The 17,551-nt window shown below is 41.7% G+C and overlaps 1 protein-coding gene across 10 annotated transcripts in view; it reads right to left on the minus strand.

The window, feature by feature from the left end:
• The window catches only part of ERC1 (ELKS/RAB6-interacting/CAST family member 1), a 553,011-nt gene that overhangs the window by 169,301 nt on the left and 366,159 nt on the right, over positions 1–17,551 (minus strand). For all 10 annotated transcript variants that reach the window (XM_074938919.1, XM_074938886.1, XM_074938901.1 and 7 more), the window contains one exon: positions 15,763–15,923. In XM_074938919.1, the coding sequence (XP_074795020.1) occupies positions 15,763–15,923 (161 nt within the window). The remainder of the gene's footprint in view (positions 1–15,762; positions 15,924–17,551) is intronic.

Genomic DNA, 17,551 nt, shown 5'->3' on the forward strand with positions numbered 1-17,551 from the left:
ACCAAATTATATAGTTTAGAAAAATGAGTAAATATTTTTCAATAATATAATCATTCCTGTGATTGTTCACTAGAGGTAGCGAAACGTATAGCATTCAATTAGAACATAATTCATGACACATGTCTAACCTATAGCCGGGCTCACTTTGTTACAATTCAGAGGTTACTGCATGGGCTGCACCACAATGCCTATCTCCCACTGTCTAACATACTTTCTTCTTTCGGACTAGATAGGGTTCTATTTTCAAAGAAAACAAAAAGTGGATTGCACAGAGAGAATAACTGAATAGGTGACTGAACAGAAACAGAATGATTTTCAAACTAGGAATGACCAGAAGATGTTGAAAAGCATTCTGTGGTGTATTATATATGGCACCTAGACATATTGGGCCCATTAAAATGTAAACATGTTAGTTTAGATAACTGTTTAGCATGGACGTGTATAGGTTACTGTAAGACTGTAATGGGAATTCTGGATTCTTCAAAAAATCTTAAATAGTCACTTCTTTTGGACTCTGTTCTTAGCTTTCTAGATGTTAATTTTAAAGGTCTGAAAACTGTAAAGACTGTTAGAACCAAACAACCCAGTCTTAATGCAGTAAAAACTGGGGGGTGGAAGGCAAGTCCTGGGAGCCAATGATCTAGAACAGTGGTTCTCAAAGCTGGTCCGCCGCTTGTTCAGGGAAAGCCCCTGGCGGGCCGGACCGGTTTGTTTACCTGCCGCGTCCGCAGGTTCGGCCGATCGTGGCTCCCACTGGCCGCGGTTCGCCGTTCCAGGCCAATGGGGGCTGTGGGAAGGGCGGCCAGCACATCCCTTGGCCTGCGCTGCTTCCCGCAGCCCCCATTGGCCTGGAGCGGCGAACCGTGGCCAGTGGGAGCCACGATCGGCCGAACCTGCGGACGTGGCAGGTAAACAAACCGGTCCGGCCCGCCAGGGGCTTTCCCTGAACAAGCAGAGGACCGGCTTTGAGAACCACTGATCTAGAACATATAACCTCCAAGACACTTCTGGAGCACATTTACCAAGTCAGTTTGGAGAAATTACTCCAAGTGTTAGAAGCCGACAACAATGCAATAGTTTGATTGGGGAATGCAACTGAGGTCCTATTCCTGAACTTTTCCTGACTTGCCATGTGGCCTTGAGTGGATGAGTCACTTTACCTCTCTGGTCTCAGCTTACTCATTTGTAGAATGAGAATAATATTTACCCACCTTTATAAAATACCTTAAGATATTCAGATGAAGGACTCTAAAAGTGCAAAATATAATTATTATTATTATTATTAGAACTACATAATTTTCTGATGTTGTTTAGTAGAGACCATAACTAGCCGAAGGTCATAGGAGGCCTCCTGCAAATAACAAAAGAGGGCCTCTTCATTTTTACAAGATCACAAAAACTAAATGTATGTTAAAACCTGTTAACAATTGAGGGATAGAAGCACATGGGGTGCCTCCATATATGCAAGTTCTGCAGATCTCTAGAACCAATGGATTGAATAATTCGGACCTTTCACAATAAAAAGAACTTCCCTTATTCTTATATAAACTACATGCAAAGTGGATTGATACTCGAACCCAAAGTTTCAGTACCTCTACAAGCAAAAATCAGTGTCAACAGAAAAAGAACTGTGACCATAGGAATCAAGTGGCTCAAAAAGGTTTTACTGATTTTGTTGAGACTAAATTAAAAAGACATCTTAATATGAATTTTAGACACAGATCCTCTACGATAAACCTGTAAATTACATGCTAGGTAGAAAATCAGCTACTGGTTTATGGAAAGCCAAAACTATAAGCTACGCAGAATGTCAGAAGAAGGCATCTGGAAGACAGATTTAGGAACACAGGAATTGTCATGCTGCATCAGAGCATTGGACAATCTAGTATAGTATCCTGCTTCTATTGGTGGGACAATATGAAAGATAACACCTCCCCATCTTTATAATTCACATAATAGTGTACTGCTACAAATTGGATTGGGGGAGGAGAAGGCGGCTTGTATGGAATCTTGCATGCAATCAGCTTGTATGTGAAAGGATGATTTTTTGTATTGTGTCTAATGTGTTCTCTTATGGTTCCTGTATAACCTGGTTTGATCAGCTCTCATGGACTGAACTCTGGCACATGCTCTCACATACAGATATTCCACCCCCAAAAGCCTCACTCTCCTGAAGTAACCTCTACCAGGAAAAAAAGAAAATTTAAAAAGGAGATTTCTCAAATATTCCATGGACCTGCAGGTTGGTTTTTGTTTGTTTTAGTTTTAATAAATCTATCTAATAGTGATTTTCCCGTTGGCAAAACTCCCCCCAGAGATATACCCCAGATTCCCATGCAAAGTGAGGGCACAGGTCACGGGAAGTGAGGACAGTTTGGAAGATCTCCCCAATACTTTAGCCACTGCATCTGCTGTCGAGTTGCTGCAACTCATCCTCCAAGATTCAAGGGAAAACCACTTGGCTCAGAGGTTATTTCTATTATTATTGCAAACTGACCCCACAGCTATGGAAAAAGGAATTTCAGACCAGCTCCAAAACTCAGATGGTGTTAGGCTCTTCCTTATACCCTTTCTCTTCCAAAATACCACATTGCTATTTTAAAAATAATGAAAGAAAGAATGACTTACATATGCACAGCAGCCATATGAGCACATACAACCTTTGGGATTTCTCTCCTTGTATTTTGAACCATGTTGATGATGTCCGCATGGGATTTACAATGGCTCAAAGCTACTATTGTTCACACTACATTAAATCTACAATATATGCAATGAGATACCATAATATTTTCACTTGGAACTTTAAGTAACCCACAGTTTGGCTGTATTTAATGAAATATGCCGTGCTCTAAGAGTTGATTTATACGAACCAATATTTACAGTGCACGTTTATCAAGGAGGAAAAAAAACACAGAGAGGAACCTACGATTCTTTTGACTTCAACAGAAAATCAAAAGTGCTTGATTTGATTCAGCAAGACCCCTGGAAACACCAAAATATTATGGGATTATAGATGGCATTGGGGCCAATGATGTGACTGAAATGTCCAGTTTAGGGAACATACTATCAGTATCAGTACAGAGCCAAAAATAACTTCTGTTTTGAAAACAAAACAAAAAGCACAGGTGTGTGAAGAAAATAATTAAAAATGCCTCACTTCTAACAGAACTACTTAATGTGTCTGATTACAGAGACTGTGAGAGTATAATAATGTTCAGTGCTAAATGAAGAAGATTCAGAAAAAACAGGGAGAAAGGAGCAGATTGGCTTATTTTAGGACTGTGTCACATACAATCTATGTTATTCAATGTCAGTCAGAATAACACTGACTTTTCTTTCATTCTTTTGATAAACCAACATAAAACAATTTGACTAACCATCTCCAGAAAAACTGATTCCTCTCTTTCTGTGACAAAAGTGAAGATTTGCCAAACCAACTCCATTCTGAGCAGTAAGAGAGATTGGGCACTAATGACCCTCCAGATGTTATGCAGTACTGCACCTACCCTAAAGCTCACCTGCACACATGGATTCCCAGGGAAAGAGAAGAGGGACAATCGTTCATGCACAGTAGCACTATGTAAATCTCCAGGAACAGTGGACAACAATATTCCAGCTCTTTGTACACATGCATAAATGTTTTTCAACAGATGAAAATTTTCAAGAGAATTTCTATGAGCATTCTGTAATAATATGAAAGGAAAAAAGACCACAAGGTAGGCTAGACCTAACTGAAACACAGACATCTATTCTAGCTAAGAAGCTTTCTGACCAGGTCATCTTCCCTCACTTAAAACAAATAAACAAATAAATAAATAAATATAAAAATCAGATTAAAATATTACAACAGGGTTTTTATTCTCAAGGCAGAGGTTGTGCACTCTCTTTTCATATTGTGACTTAAAAGCAGTCAAGTTACATTGAATTGTCTTTCTAGAAACCTGGGTCCAGGAGCTACTGAAGGGATCAGTCACACTGAACTCAGCCCCTGGAAAACAGAGCCAGAAAAAAAAATCTTCAATGGAATAGCATGGAGACAAGAGCACAGTGTAACTAAATTCTCAGGAAGTTAACGGCTGAAAGAACCTCCTTTCCCAACTCCTCCCTACAACATTAACAGACTGAGCAATTACTGAGTGGAACAAACCCCTTTAACACCACCTGGTGCACTTTTCAGCAGTTGGTCTTGCTCCCAGTCTTGTCATGGCTCATTTAGATAGTACAGTGTATTCTCTCTATAAGGCTGTTCTCAGCGACCATGGAGTTCAAGATATAATGAGATATGGTGGTGTTTATCATGAGACAGAATGGAACTGTGAGCCATAGTGCCAGGATTTTAGTATCTGAAGAAGCCTTGGAACAAAAACCTTTTAAAGGAAGGTGAACTATAAAAAACAAACAAACAAAAACAATCTGTAGAAGGTAAGAATAACTTTCTGGCAGTTAAAGATAAATGTGGTAAAGACAAATAGCCCTCTTTCTATCTAGGAACATGTGAGGTGGAACCGTACTTACACAATTCATTACAGATACCATTTAATTGCTTCACAGATCACCCTTACTGTGAACTTTAGAGACCAAAATTCACAATACAGTTGGCTTACGTCAAATCATTCGATTAAGAGAATTTTGTGCTATTGCCACAACCGGGTTAATCATCATTTCACCTGTTCTAGGGTCCAGGAACCTCTTACTGTTGATATTAACACCACAATCATTCTCCACCATATGCCAATATTTATTTTGCTGGAGACAAAGTGGTAAACTGTCCACAGTGATGACATTGTGCTGAGCATCTTTAGAGAGTGCTTGGAGGCTGAATCTAACAGCGTAGAAAAGCAACGGAAGTAAACAATGTCAGAGCCCCCAAACAAAAAACACAAGGAAAAATATAGATAGGGTTTTCAAATGAGACCTTTTAATAACACATTTAAAACAGTAATGAGAATTGAGGAGTTCAGACTAGGTTGCAGAACTGGGTTTTTTTGGGTTGCAAAAGTAACCTCCAGAAACCACTAATGCCAGAAAACATGCAAAATCCATACATACCGGGTATATATACAAAGACACACAGCAGGTGAACACAACACACATTCTTTGTTTGTCTATGATTCTGAGAAATTCATTCTGAGAGACTCAGCATTTCCACAATTACGATATTGCCACTGATCTGACCTCAATGAACATGCTGTCTGCAATTAGGAAAGGGACAACTTTTCATATTTCAGGACTTTGCAATTAAAATGTTTACAGTTCAAGTGTCAAAATCTAATAGGATAATAACTTCCAAAGAAAAAAACAGTGTATACATTTTATACTAGAAAATTAAAGGAGACAAAATGCAGTAGCAATATCCTGTGTGTGTCATTTTCACCAAGTGGACTCCCTTCCATAAGAGACATTTTCAGTCAGAAAACTAGGGCCTGTTCTACATTAAAAAGTTATGTCAACCCAGCTACGTTGCTCGGAGTGTGAAAAATCCACATCCCTGTGTGATGTAGTTAAGATGACCTAAACCTCAGTGTAGACAGTGCCAGGTCTATGGAAGAATTCCTCTGTTGACCTAAGCTACCACCTCTTAGGGAGGTGGATTACCTACACTGATGGGAGAACCCCTCCTGTTGGTGTCGGTAGTGTCTACACCGACGTGCTACTGCAGCTGTGCTGCTGTAGCATTTCAAGTGTAGACAAGCCCTAAGACTACGAGGGAAACCAGAAATAGATGCAGGTAGATATGGTTATTCAAGTCTGTCCCAAACAGTAGTTTCCACAGACACACACGGCCCCTTGTAGGATTCTGGCTTATTTAAAATTAAACAAAGTAATTACAGATGAAGTGATAGCTACCATTGTTTTGTAAAGACTTGTCAGGGCATTAAGTGCCAAGTGGCCCATCTAACGTATATCCCAGTATACTGGGATGGAGGATTTTTGCTTGGCACTGGAAGTTACACATTGTAGATGTCATGTTAAAACAATACTGCTATATGGAATAGGAAGAGAATGTGAAGTGACTGCATTCTACACCCACAATTGTTGACATATGTAGATCGCTTGCAAGCCTCTCCTGCAGTAAAGAATTCATTTTCTCTATTGCTCTGGAGGAATAAAGCGCATATCAGTGAAAAGTACAATGAATACTTTTCACAGTGACCGTTACCAATAAAACTGACATCTTTAATTTCCAAGAATCTTAAAGCAGAGTGGCAGCTTTTGAGCGGCTAACAAGCCTTGGTCAAAGTGTCTAAACATCTTGTAATCAGATATACATCCCAGCTGGTTGTAAAGTTAATAAGGTATAATATGTGTGTATATTACATCATTTTATTATATATAATGTACATAAGTTCACAAATACATTTATTCATCAGCTTCCTAGCTTACACACGCGCACACACACATGCTCACTTAGATGGAAACCAACAAGAAAATGACTGAGATTAATTCTCATGGGATCAGATGTAAAAATGACACAGATCAATTCTCATCAGATCAGCAAGGTAACTGCACTAATTAAAAAACCTTTAAATAACCCAAACAGACATGATCCTTTAGATGCCATGGGAACTTAATAGAAATAACTCAAAACAAGGAAGACTCATGTTCAAATATTAAAGTAGAGTTTGCTTAAATGAACAAATGCTAAAGAATCCAAAATCAAGTCCAACACACTCCATTCATAATGCATGCATTAAACAAACAAACCCATACCCCACCAAAAAAAACGAAAACAAAAAACTTTATTAAAAAAATCAGTTAATTTAGTTTTCAGTACTAACAGAAGGAACCAATTTGAAGACTGAAGTCCTCTATTTATTCTTAGACTAAATTGAGTCTAGATGGTAGTGGTTTGGTGAGTAAACGGAGGCCAACCAAGCCTGAAGGGGCCTGAGGCATAGCCTTGCATCCTGCACCACGTATGTGCATGAGGCCAGGTGACCTAAAAGTTTCAGACAGAAATATGCTGTCGTAATGGGGTGGTTCTTGACATGTGTTGTTAGTGACATGATAGCATGAAAACAGCCTTCTGGGAGGAAGGCCTGGGCTTGGGTGGAGTTGAGCACTGCTCCGATAAACTCTATCCTCTGCACTGGAGTGAGGATAGACTTCTGCTCGTTTATTAGCAGTCCCAGGGCCTGGAAAGTCAACTGTATGAGGTGGATGCTGGACTCTACCTGAGCCTTGGACCAGTCAGTTGTCCAGGTACAGGTAGACTAGCACCCCAACCGTCTTCTCAGAAAGGTCTGCCGCTATCGCCATGACTTTGTAAACACCTGCGGGGCTGCCGACTGGCGGAACGGGAGAACTGCGAATTGGTAGTGGGCCTGGTTCATGACAAACCTCAGATACCTTTTGTGGCCTTAGAAGATGGAAATGTGAAGATTGGTGTCCTCTAAATTGACGGTGGCATACCAGTCCCTGGCATCCCGGGAGGGGATAATGGAAGCCAATGGACCATGCTTAACTTCAGTATCTTGAGGTAGCTGTTGAGTCAGCCCAGGTCTAGAATAGGCCTGAGACTGCCCTTGGCTTTCAGAATTAGGAAATAGCGGTAGTAAAACTCCCTCCCTCTTAAATCCTGTGGAACCTCTTCCACAGCTCCTACTTGGAGGAGGTCTTGTACCTCCTGAACTAGAAGATGCTCATGAGAAGGGTCCCTGAAGAGGGATGGGAAGGAGGGTGGGTAGAAATAAATTGGAGCATATAGCCCTTTTCTATGGTGTTCCGTACCCAACAGTCTGTGGTGAAATGAGAACACGCTGTGCTGAAGTGGGACAGGTGGGCTGAAAATAAAGGGGACCTGGGATCTGGCACAGGAACTGGTATAATGCCCTCAGGCATGTCATCAAAAGGTCTGTTTCAAGCCCCCTGGGTGTTTGGGCAGAGCAGATTCTTGCACAGAGGCAGATGGGAGTGGATATCTGCACTTAAAAAAACTCTGCTCTATCTCCTCAAAGTCCTGATGGGATGATGGAACAGAGAACCGGGAGGATTGCTGAGGCCTGTCATACTTTCTCAAAGTTGCTGGGCTATATAGTCCCCATGAGCCTCCTTTGGGGACTTAAAGGTAGCTCTGTAGACCTTCAGCACATGGAGCGTTACATCCATCTGCTCCAAAAAGAGCAAAGCCCATTTGAAGGGGAGGTCCTGAAGGGATTGCTGAACCTCTGTCGGGAGACCAGAGGACTGTAGCCATGAGCTCCTATGAGTGGCGACTGTGGAGGCCATGGACCTGGGCGCCGAGTCCACCACATTCAGGGCTGCCTGCAAGGAGGCTCTGACTATTACCTTCCCCTTCTCCACCAGTGAGAGGAACTCCTGCCTGGACTCTTGGGGGAGTGAGTCTTTGAACTTCAACATGGAGTCCCACACACTGAAGTCATCTGCCCAGCAACACCTGCTGGTTGGCAATCCTGAGCTGTAGTCCACCAGTAGAATAAACCTTTCTACCAAAACGATCCAGTTTTTGGAGTCTTTTGCTTTAGGTGTCACTCCTTGTAGGCCCTGCCTCTCCCTTTCACTGGCCACAGAGACCACCAGGGACCCCGGGTGGGGATGAGAATATATGAACTCATAACCCTGGGCGGGCACAAAGTACTACCTTTGGGCTCTTTTTGAGGTGGTGGTGAAGGGAGGCGGGGGTTTGCCACAGGACTTTCACAGGATCCATAATGGCCTCATTGAGAGGTAAGGCCACTTTTGATGGGCCTGCAACGGCCAGGATGTTGACCAGGCTATGGGAGGATTCTTTTACTTCCTCACCTTGCAAGCTTAAGTTCGAAACCAACATCTTTAGCAGCACCTGGTGGGCTTTGAAGTCGTCTTGAGAGAGTGACATGCCTGCCACACCACCTTGTCTGGGAAGGAGGCGGCCTGCACTGGCAGGTGGCCCTCCTCCTTTATCTTCTGTGTGGACAGGATCCAGCAGATCTGGATCATGAAGGTCGGTACCAATGGGATGGAGGTGCCTTTTTCTCAGAGGCCACAGACTAACAGCGTGTTGAGTGGGGTCCTGGCCTGGGTGGAATCCCCACAGGTTCCAAAAGAGCCACGGGTTCCAAGAGGATTGGCATAGATTAGTGACCACTGAGCCAAGCACTTGATGGTACTCCTGTGTCTGGGTCCACGGAGGGGTAGGGCTGACTGGAGGGATAACAAAGGCAACTCCTTGGACAAGAGGAGTACAACCCAATCTCCGACTCAGATGATGAGCCTCCTTTGGGGACCATGGAGGTGCGGTTTCTATTGGTGCCAGGGCGGGGAATCTTGCACCAGGGCCAGCAAGGACCATTTCCCTCTGGACAGTACTGTGGGGTGCAGAACTGGATGGCAGCTAGGGGTGATGTGCTCTGTCCTGCCCACTAGCACCGAGGCGGCCAACTCTTGTACTGCCAGTGACAGGGGTACTGAGAATGCCAGCAGGTCTCTGTCCACGGCAAACGCCTCTGGAGTGGACGGCACTGTGAAAGCGCTGGTGCTGAGCTCTCACTCTGGTGCTGATGGCTCATCCGGGACCAGACTCAACCGTGCCCGAGAACAGACCAGGATCAATGGGGCCGCCTGTGATGACAAGGCAGAAGAGTTGCTTGACTTGAGTAGCACTCTGCTCTGCCAGCTGCTTCTTATGCTTCTTTCTTGGCACCGGGGATGGTGAATGGTGCCGGGACTCCTGCACGGCGAGAGAAGTGCTCCGCACCAACCCTGAGGTAATCAGTGCTGAGTTCGACCTGCTCGGTTCGGAGGAAGATCTGAGTGCCGCTTCCATCAATAGGAACTTTAACCTTGCCTCTTGGTCCTCTTAAACTTGTGGCAGATCTGACAGTGATCCCCTATGTGAGCCTCACCTAAACACTTTAGGCAATGAGAGTGCAGGTTACTCAAAGACTGAGCCTTGTTGCAGGAGGCATAGGGCTTGAAGCCCGGAGACCAAGGCATGCCTCGGCACTGGAAATGGACAAAACTCTGCTAACTGACAGAGAAGTGCCAAGTTAAGTTAAACTTATCTAACTAAAGAAATACCTATTTACACTGCAACTATACACAATATGAAGGAATGAAGAACAATGAAGACCACTGAGAACAGTTTGCCGCAGCAAGGACAGCAGTTCTAGTGACCATCATGGATGGTAAGAAGGAACTGAGCCCTTTATTCCGGTGCTATGAGCATACAGCACCCCAGGGTGCCAGAACTGACCCGATAGGTACCACTGAGGGAAAAATTTCCAGAGACTGTGCTTGGGGCACATACACACCTACAGTGGAATGGACATGTGCAAGCACTCGAAGAAGAACATTTAAGTTGCAGTCAACCACTTGAAAGTTAAGAAATGCTAGAATTTAGCCTTCCTATACAACCTTAATTCTGCTCCCTTAGGCATATGCATTATGATTAAGGTTAAGATTCTGTCACTGGTATTTTTAGTAAAAGTCAGGGACAGGTCATGGGAATAAACAAAAATTCAAAAAAAAAAAAAAAAAAAAAAAAAAAGCCTATGACCTGTCCCTGACTTTTACAAAAAATACCCGTGGGGGCGGAGGGGGGAAGAGGAGCAAACAGTGTGGTGCCAAGGCTTGCAGCTGCTCCAGCCCTGCCACTGCTCCTGACTGCTGCTGCTCTAGGCCCAGACAGGCTGACCCAACCCCAGCGCTGCACCAACTGGCTGGGGACTGCTGCTCTGGCTGTTCCGCCTCCACTCTAGTGGCCCCAGGGCTGGCAGCTGGCCAGCTGTTCCGGGGAACACTGTTCTGGCGGGCCTGGGGATGACCGCCGGCCAGCTGTTCCGGCGGCTACTATTCCACGGCCCTCGGCCTGGCCACCAGTCAGCTGTTCTGGGGGCCGCTGCTCTGGCAGCCCCAGGGGTGACAGCTGCTTCAGCCCTGCCCCAGAAGTCACGGTGATCCTGGAAAATCATGGAATCTGTGACCTCCGTGACAGAATCATATCCTTAATTACAGAATTATATCATATTTTTCCATAGGACCCCTGCCTCATTCAGTGGACAGGCTGGACAGTGCTTGGGTAATGAGGCTGCTGCTCAATATTTCTTTGAGGCTCATTATTCTTTGTGGAACCTACCTTTATTTACTCCATGCCACCCAAACGCTGCAGTGAATACAGAATTATTCATTTCTTTTCTAGAGCATTTGTCATCTATAGTGTGAGAGTGCCCCATAAATATTAATGAATTTATCTCCACAGTGAGATAAGAAATCATCATCATCATAATATTCAAATGGGGAAACTGAGACAAGAGACTTGCCTGATGCTACACAATGAATCAGTAAGAGCGCCAGAATTAGAACTCAGGACCTTCTTGACTCCCAGCCCTATGCTCAGACCTCCAGACAACACTGCCTTACTGACAGAAATACTGAGCGCACACAGTTCCCACTGACTTTTGTGTCAGTTGTGAGTGCTCAGCACTTCTGCAAATCAGGTCCCAGGTGTCTCAAATTGGGTACTTAGAAAATGAGCACATACAATTAGTGGCCATCTGCCAAAATTTTTGGTTTAAATGACTTGCATAGCATCACACAGGAATTCTGCAGCAGGGCTAGAAGAGAGTCCTCTCATGTGCATTCACCTGCATTATGACAGATTTCAGAGTAGCAGCCGTGTTAGTCTGTATCTGCAAAAAGAAAAGGAGTACTTGTGGCACCTTAGAGACTAACACATTTATTTGAGCATAAGCTTTCGTGAGCTACAGCTCACTTCATCGGATGCATAGAATGGAACATATAGTAAGATATATATATATATATATATACACACACACACACACACACACACACACACAGATAAGTTGGAAGTTACCATACAAACTGTGAGAGGCTAATTAGTTAAGATGAGCTATTATCAGCAGGAGAAAAAAAAACTTTTGTAGTGATAATCAAGATGGCCCATTTAGACAGTTGACAAGAAGGTGTGAGGATACTTATCTAATTAGCCTCTCACAGTTTGTATGGTAACTTCCAACTTATCTGTATGTGTGTGTGTATATCTATCTATCTATCTAACTATATGTTCCATTCTATGCATCCGACGAAGTGGGCTGTAGCCCACGAAAGCTTATGCTCTAATAAATTTGTTAGTCTCTAAGGTGACACAAGTACTCCTGTTCTTTTTGTGGAAAAAAAGTATGTATTTGGTGTAATTAAAGATAATATCATAATGCATACACACAAGGGGGTTGAACTAAGGTTGCATGAGCAACCTAAATAATGGCATTTCCGAACTTCTGAGTGTTTGATTTTATGATCTAAAAGATGTCCTTTCAGAACAGATTTTGTATATAATGCCCTAGGTGGTGGTTAGCTGTGTGGGGTTTTTTTTATTTTTTTAAAGAAAAAAGTAAAAACATGTTCTATTACGTGCAGCTGTAACAACTGCCCCATTAACCATTATAATCATCAGGGCCTGAAATAAGAAACTTTGGCATTGTATCACAGAGTTTTATATCACTTGAGTTACGGGACTATATACATTAACTGCCTACAGCAGAAAGCTGTTATCTTGTGGGATGGGGTGGGAGATGGGCTGCTGAGGCCATGTTCTGAATCTGGAAGGGCAGCAGGAGGGAAACTCTTGCCTTGGCTCTCTTTCCTCCAGTAGGGATGTATGTATGTGGAGGGAAATTCCTGCCGCATATAATCCCCCAGAGAATGGGGCAAGAGAGGCTAATGGGACCTTTTGCTGAATCCAGGGGAGCCTAGTCTGATTTCTTTTCCCCCCGACGTCCCAATGCTGTTCCATCAGCAGTATGGCTGTCTGTTACCAGGTTTCTCAGTGCTGCTGCTTTGGCACTGGCATGGGCCCAGCCTTAGATTAGACTGTTTGTGTTCAGTTATTTTTGCATGTTGCCAAAATATTGATGACAATGCACAGAACAGAAGGGAAATTGCAATCTTCAACAATTTATAACCCAAGACTGAACAGAATTTAATAGGACAAAAAATTGGCATTTCACTGGCCCAAAGGCTTTCTCCCTGCCAATTTTTAAAGACCTGCTGCAAACACTGGAGGTGTCAGAGTTTCTCAAAAAGGTCACTAGTACCTTTTATAATGGAAAATGTTAGGCAACCTAAATATAGGAATCCCTACCAGCTTCCTCTATAATGAGTAAAAACAAAATGTAAATCCCAGAGTCAGATGAACAAGGGTATATGAGAGAATCATTTTCTCTAGAGACTAGAATTCCACCTTTGCAGCAGTTCATATTGTGGTAGAGGTGTATTCTAATAAGCATACTGTATTATTCCCTCAATAGTGTAGAATGACTCACTCAAAACTACTATAGTCCATTGAATAAAAAAAAATTCTACTTTCAGTAACAATTTTGTAAATGCATATTATCTCTGTAACAGACTGTCTAACATACTTATCTTTTCCACTTTGAAGGTTGTCGCTATAGCCAAAAGTTAGTGTTTAAGTCATCTGTATGAGGCACACATACTCAAATCCATACTTAGATCCCTTAATGAATTCTTGTACAATTAGCAAACAACTATAGCTTGTGCTTAAGAATACCAAAACCAGGTGGATTATAGTATAAAACTTCCTATTTACTCAATAAAAGTTGAGTTGAGGAAGTACAAATTCTATACTGAAGTATTATATTTAAAAATACTCTTGGCATAGCTTGAAAACAGCAGAAGAGAGTCTTTTTCAAAAGCTATTTAAAAATAACTGATTCTAGTCTCACATTTCATGCATCAGTCTAGTCCTGAGCACATTTTTATGGATGAGTTATACCTCTGACTTGAGGGGATAGAACAAACACTCCAAAACTTCTGTAGCACATTCACTACAATATCAAACAAGAAAACCCTTCAAAAAATATGGCAATTAAAAATAAAGGTGGCCTTGCTTCAACCACTCAAGCCAAAAGAGATGAGTTACAAACTGCAGTACACCCTCTAGTTTATCTGAGAAGTATTTTTAAGTTTTCCATTCTCAGTTTTCAGCAGTCACACTCTTTTTCTTCAAAAGCAGTGGATTGTGAAGGTTGAACAGGAAAGGGTAAACTGCAATTCTTTCTTATAAACGTAAAGTACTATTTTATGGATTGGGAGACAACAGTAGAGACTTGTCCGTAACAAAGAGGCTTATCGTAAGGGTGCATTCTAACATACTGAGGTTTAGATGACTTTGTCAGCTTTACAGAACTTTAAGGAACACTAAAGAAGTCTACAGCATGTTCAACTACTTCAATGTACAATTTTAATGCTTTTTCCATCTCTCTGTCCATGTGTTGACAGCATTAATTTTCTCTCTACCCCTCTCCTCCCTTCTTAGGTCACAATGGATCTACCAGTTTATTTGGTTCATAAGACTCACTTTCACTCTATGCAATAACTTTCCAACAATAACTAACTAGTTAAGATAGGTCATCATTTAAAAGAAGTGAGTGGTATATTAAATGTACTACAGCTACCCAATTCCAAGAACATTTCAGGATATACTGAGTATTGTATATATTTTAACGAGAAGGTTTGGCGCAGCAATTTGGCAGGAGAGAGTGCTGCCAGAAGATTGGATATGGGATGTATCTCAAGTTGCTTTGGATTCCCACATCAACTTAAGAGCTATTCCTCCCATCCCCCAATGCATCAACTCTCAAAGCAGTGAAATTTATAAGTCAATAAATGTTTTATTAAAATAAAAAGTATGTTTTTTAAGCACTGCAGTCTTGCAGTGTCCTAGTGCCAGATCTAGGTCAGATTGTATTAGGTAGCTGAATATGAAGACAGGGAGTGTGGGCTCTTAAGTTAGAGCTTCAAGACTCGAGCCACCTCTCTTTCCATTTTGTAAGAGCTGTTTTTCTATAATTTCTTTTCTTTTTTCAAAAAGGAAAGAGGTTAACACAGAAAAGTTAACTAAATAAATAATGGCTCAAAAAACCACAGTGGAGGAACCACTGCAAGTCCTGCCAATAAAAATATTCCTTCTCTTCAGGGCTGGTTAAACAATTGGAAGTGTTTTTAATGAACTGCTGGCAGTGCTATCCGTCATTGCGCTAAATGGATTCATGCCTCCCTAAATAACCATTTATCTGTAAGGGAGGTCAAAATTTAGGAAGTATTTAAGTCTTAGAAATCTAATCGCTCACCTGTCCCCAACACTTCAATGCTTGGCCATATTGAAGACTCCTTGTGTGAGGGGTGGCAGTGAAAAATATACACAAGTTCAAACTCAACTTCAGTTAGGTTTCAGCAGTGCCAATGAACCAGTCACATGATCTTGAAAAAATCTTCATCTGGCAATACAGCAGCTGTGCTTTGATTCAGGAGATTATTGTTACTTTGGTACTTACTTTTATCCTTGTCTTTCCTTCCCTTCTACTGATTGCTACACTTACTGGTGCCTTGTCTTAAGTTAGACTGTATGCTCTTCAAAGTAGGGCCCATGTCTTACTGAGAATTCATATAGCACATAAGACAATGCAGCCATGATTCTGATTTAGGGCCTTTGGGCACTAATGCAAATAATATCACCAATGTATAGGAAGAAAATGGATGACAAGGGAGGAAAAATATATATTTCATTCCAAGTGGAAAATACTCAATTTAGTCCTAAGTCATGTACACAGCTCCCGATCAGATGGTTCCTTTGAAGCTTTGAGTGAGAACACAGATAACGGTAATTCTCCGTAGAGAAGTGCAATTTAGTAACTGTCTTTAGATCACCAAAAGCAGAGGTAAAAGGAGAAGTGAGGGGATGTCAATACAGTGCAGGCATAAGGAACGGAAATAAATACTCACTTCATCTCCAGAACCTCCTCCAAATGTTTCCTCCTCTCTGCTCGTAGGTTGGTTAAATGGGTCTCCTTCTCAGCTAAAGACTGCTGGGTAGAGGACAGCTTTGCTTTCATGGACTCCAGTTCTTGCTTCACTTTCTCCATGGCCATCATCAGCTCCTCTACCTAAGAGTTTTTTGTTTTGGTTTATTTTTTGAGGTGGGAGGTAAGGGGGAGGAGAAGAGGAAAAACAAAAAACAATACAACATGATGAATAGAAATTTACTGGACATCACAACTGAGATTAGAGCCAAGAGTCTGTAACAGGCATGTAAATACATGTGTACAGTATACTGCATATAAGGGAGAGAAAGGGAGGGAAAGAAGGTGCAAGTATGATCTGCATACATAAGCTGAGCCTACATTTGACTTTTTAATTATGTTTTAACACATTAATTAGCAGATGTCGATTCACACAATTTGGTCATTGAAAATCTACAATTTAAAGACCAAACTACAAATCTTCAACTCAAATATTATTTCTGCCTTAACATATATATGTGAAAGCTGGAAATCCCACCAAAGGTATAGAAAGATGTCTAAATGCCTTCAGAAGCAAACGTCTGAGGAAAATACCAGGTATTAAATGGAATTAATTTATAATAAATGCCAAGGTTTTTCAGGGAATTCAGTAAATTCTCACCTCCAAAGTTACCTGGAAAAGAAGACAGAAATATGTGGGATGTGCGTTAAGAATGAAGCTAGACAGTCTGGCAGGAGTGCCACTGTGCAGCTGGAGGAACACATAAATGGGGCCAAATGAAAGAACCCCTCCATCAAACAGTCATTAGAGAGGGCTAACTTATGGGACTTAACAACAAAGAGGATATGCGAAAATCAGCCCAGGATAGACAAGGATGGTAGAGGCTTGTTCTTGCCCTATGTGATGTCTGACAGTGTGGGAATGATTCAAATTCAGAACTAACATGATTGTAAATTTTTGTGTAAACATTACACAGATCTCCTTCCTAGTCATGTTTTACTCACGGCTGCACTAGAAAAAATGTTTGGGTCCGACCTTAGCTAGAATTTACAATTGTGTTAATTAACAGGTGTTAAAACACAACTAAACATTCAAGTACTAATGTATTCTAACACAGAAACATTACCAGATATTATTTTAATAATTTTGCAATAATCTCAGGAGGCATGAAGATTTCTTGCACCCAGACTCTTCAATTTAGCGTGCCCTAAACAACCCCCCAGTCATAACCAACTCCTCAGGGAGGGCTCAGCAAGGAGTGACACGAGTGTTTTAAAATGTGTCTCCAATGAGAAGAATACAGATCTTAATACTGCCTATAGGTAAACAATATTGTCTGGGTTAAACCTGAAAAAACTGCATTACACTGAACTAGTGACCACACCTCCTCTCCACCCCTTAAATAAATTCCTGATGTTACATTAAACTCAGCTCCCACCAACATCTCTTTACAAGGGTGATTCAGACTTGATACTGACTAGGCAAGCACTGAAAGATATACTGTATGAAGAACAGCAACCTGGTTTCTAGAAAATTCAGTATGCATACATGTAGGTAGACCCATTTGGCTAGGGTATAGCACATCTCTCTCTAGTCATATGTATTTGAGTGCAAAAAATATTTCCATTTTTTTACCATTTATTCTCAAGAAACATTTTAGTTCTAAAGATAAAGGTTTCATTTTTCACCATAGAGCTTAACCATTATATTATAAACCTGATTTCCAAATAAAAACTGCAGTTCTTAGCTCAAGATGTGCAGAAATGAGTTC

The sequence above is a fragment of the Natator depressus genome, chromosome 1, assembly GCF_965152275.1.
Source record: "Natator depressus isolate rNatDep1 chromosome 1, rNatDep2.hap1, whole genome shotgun sequence".
Taxonomy (NCBI): domain Eukaryota; kingdom Metazoa; phylum Chordata; order Testudines; family Cheloniidae; genus Natator; species Natator depressus.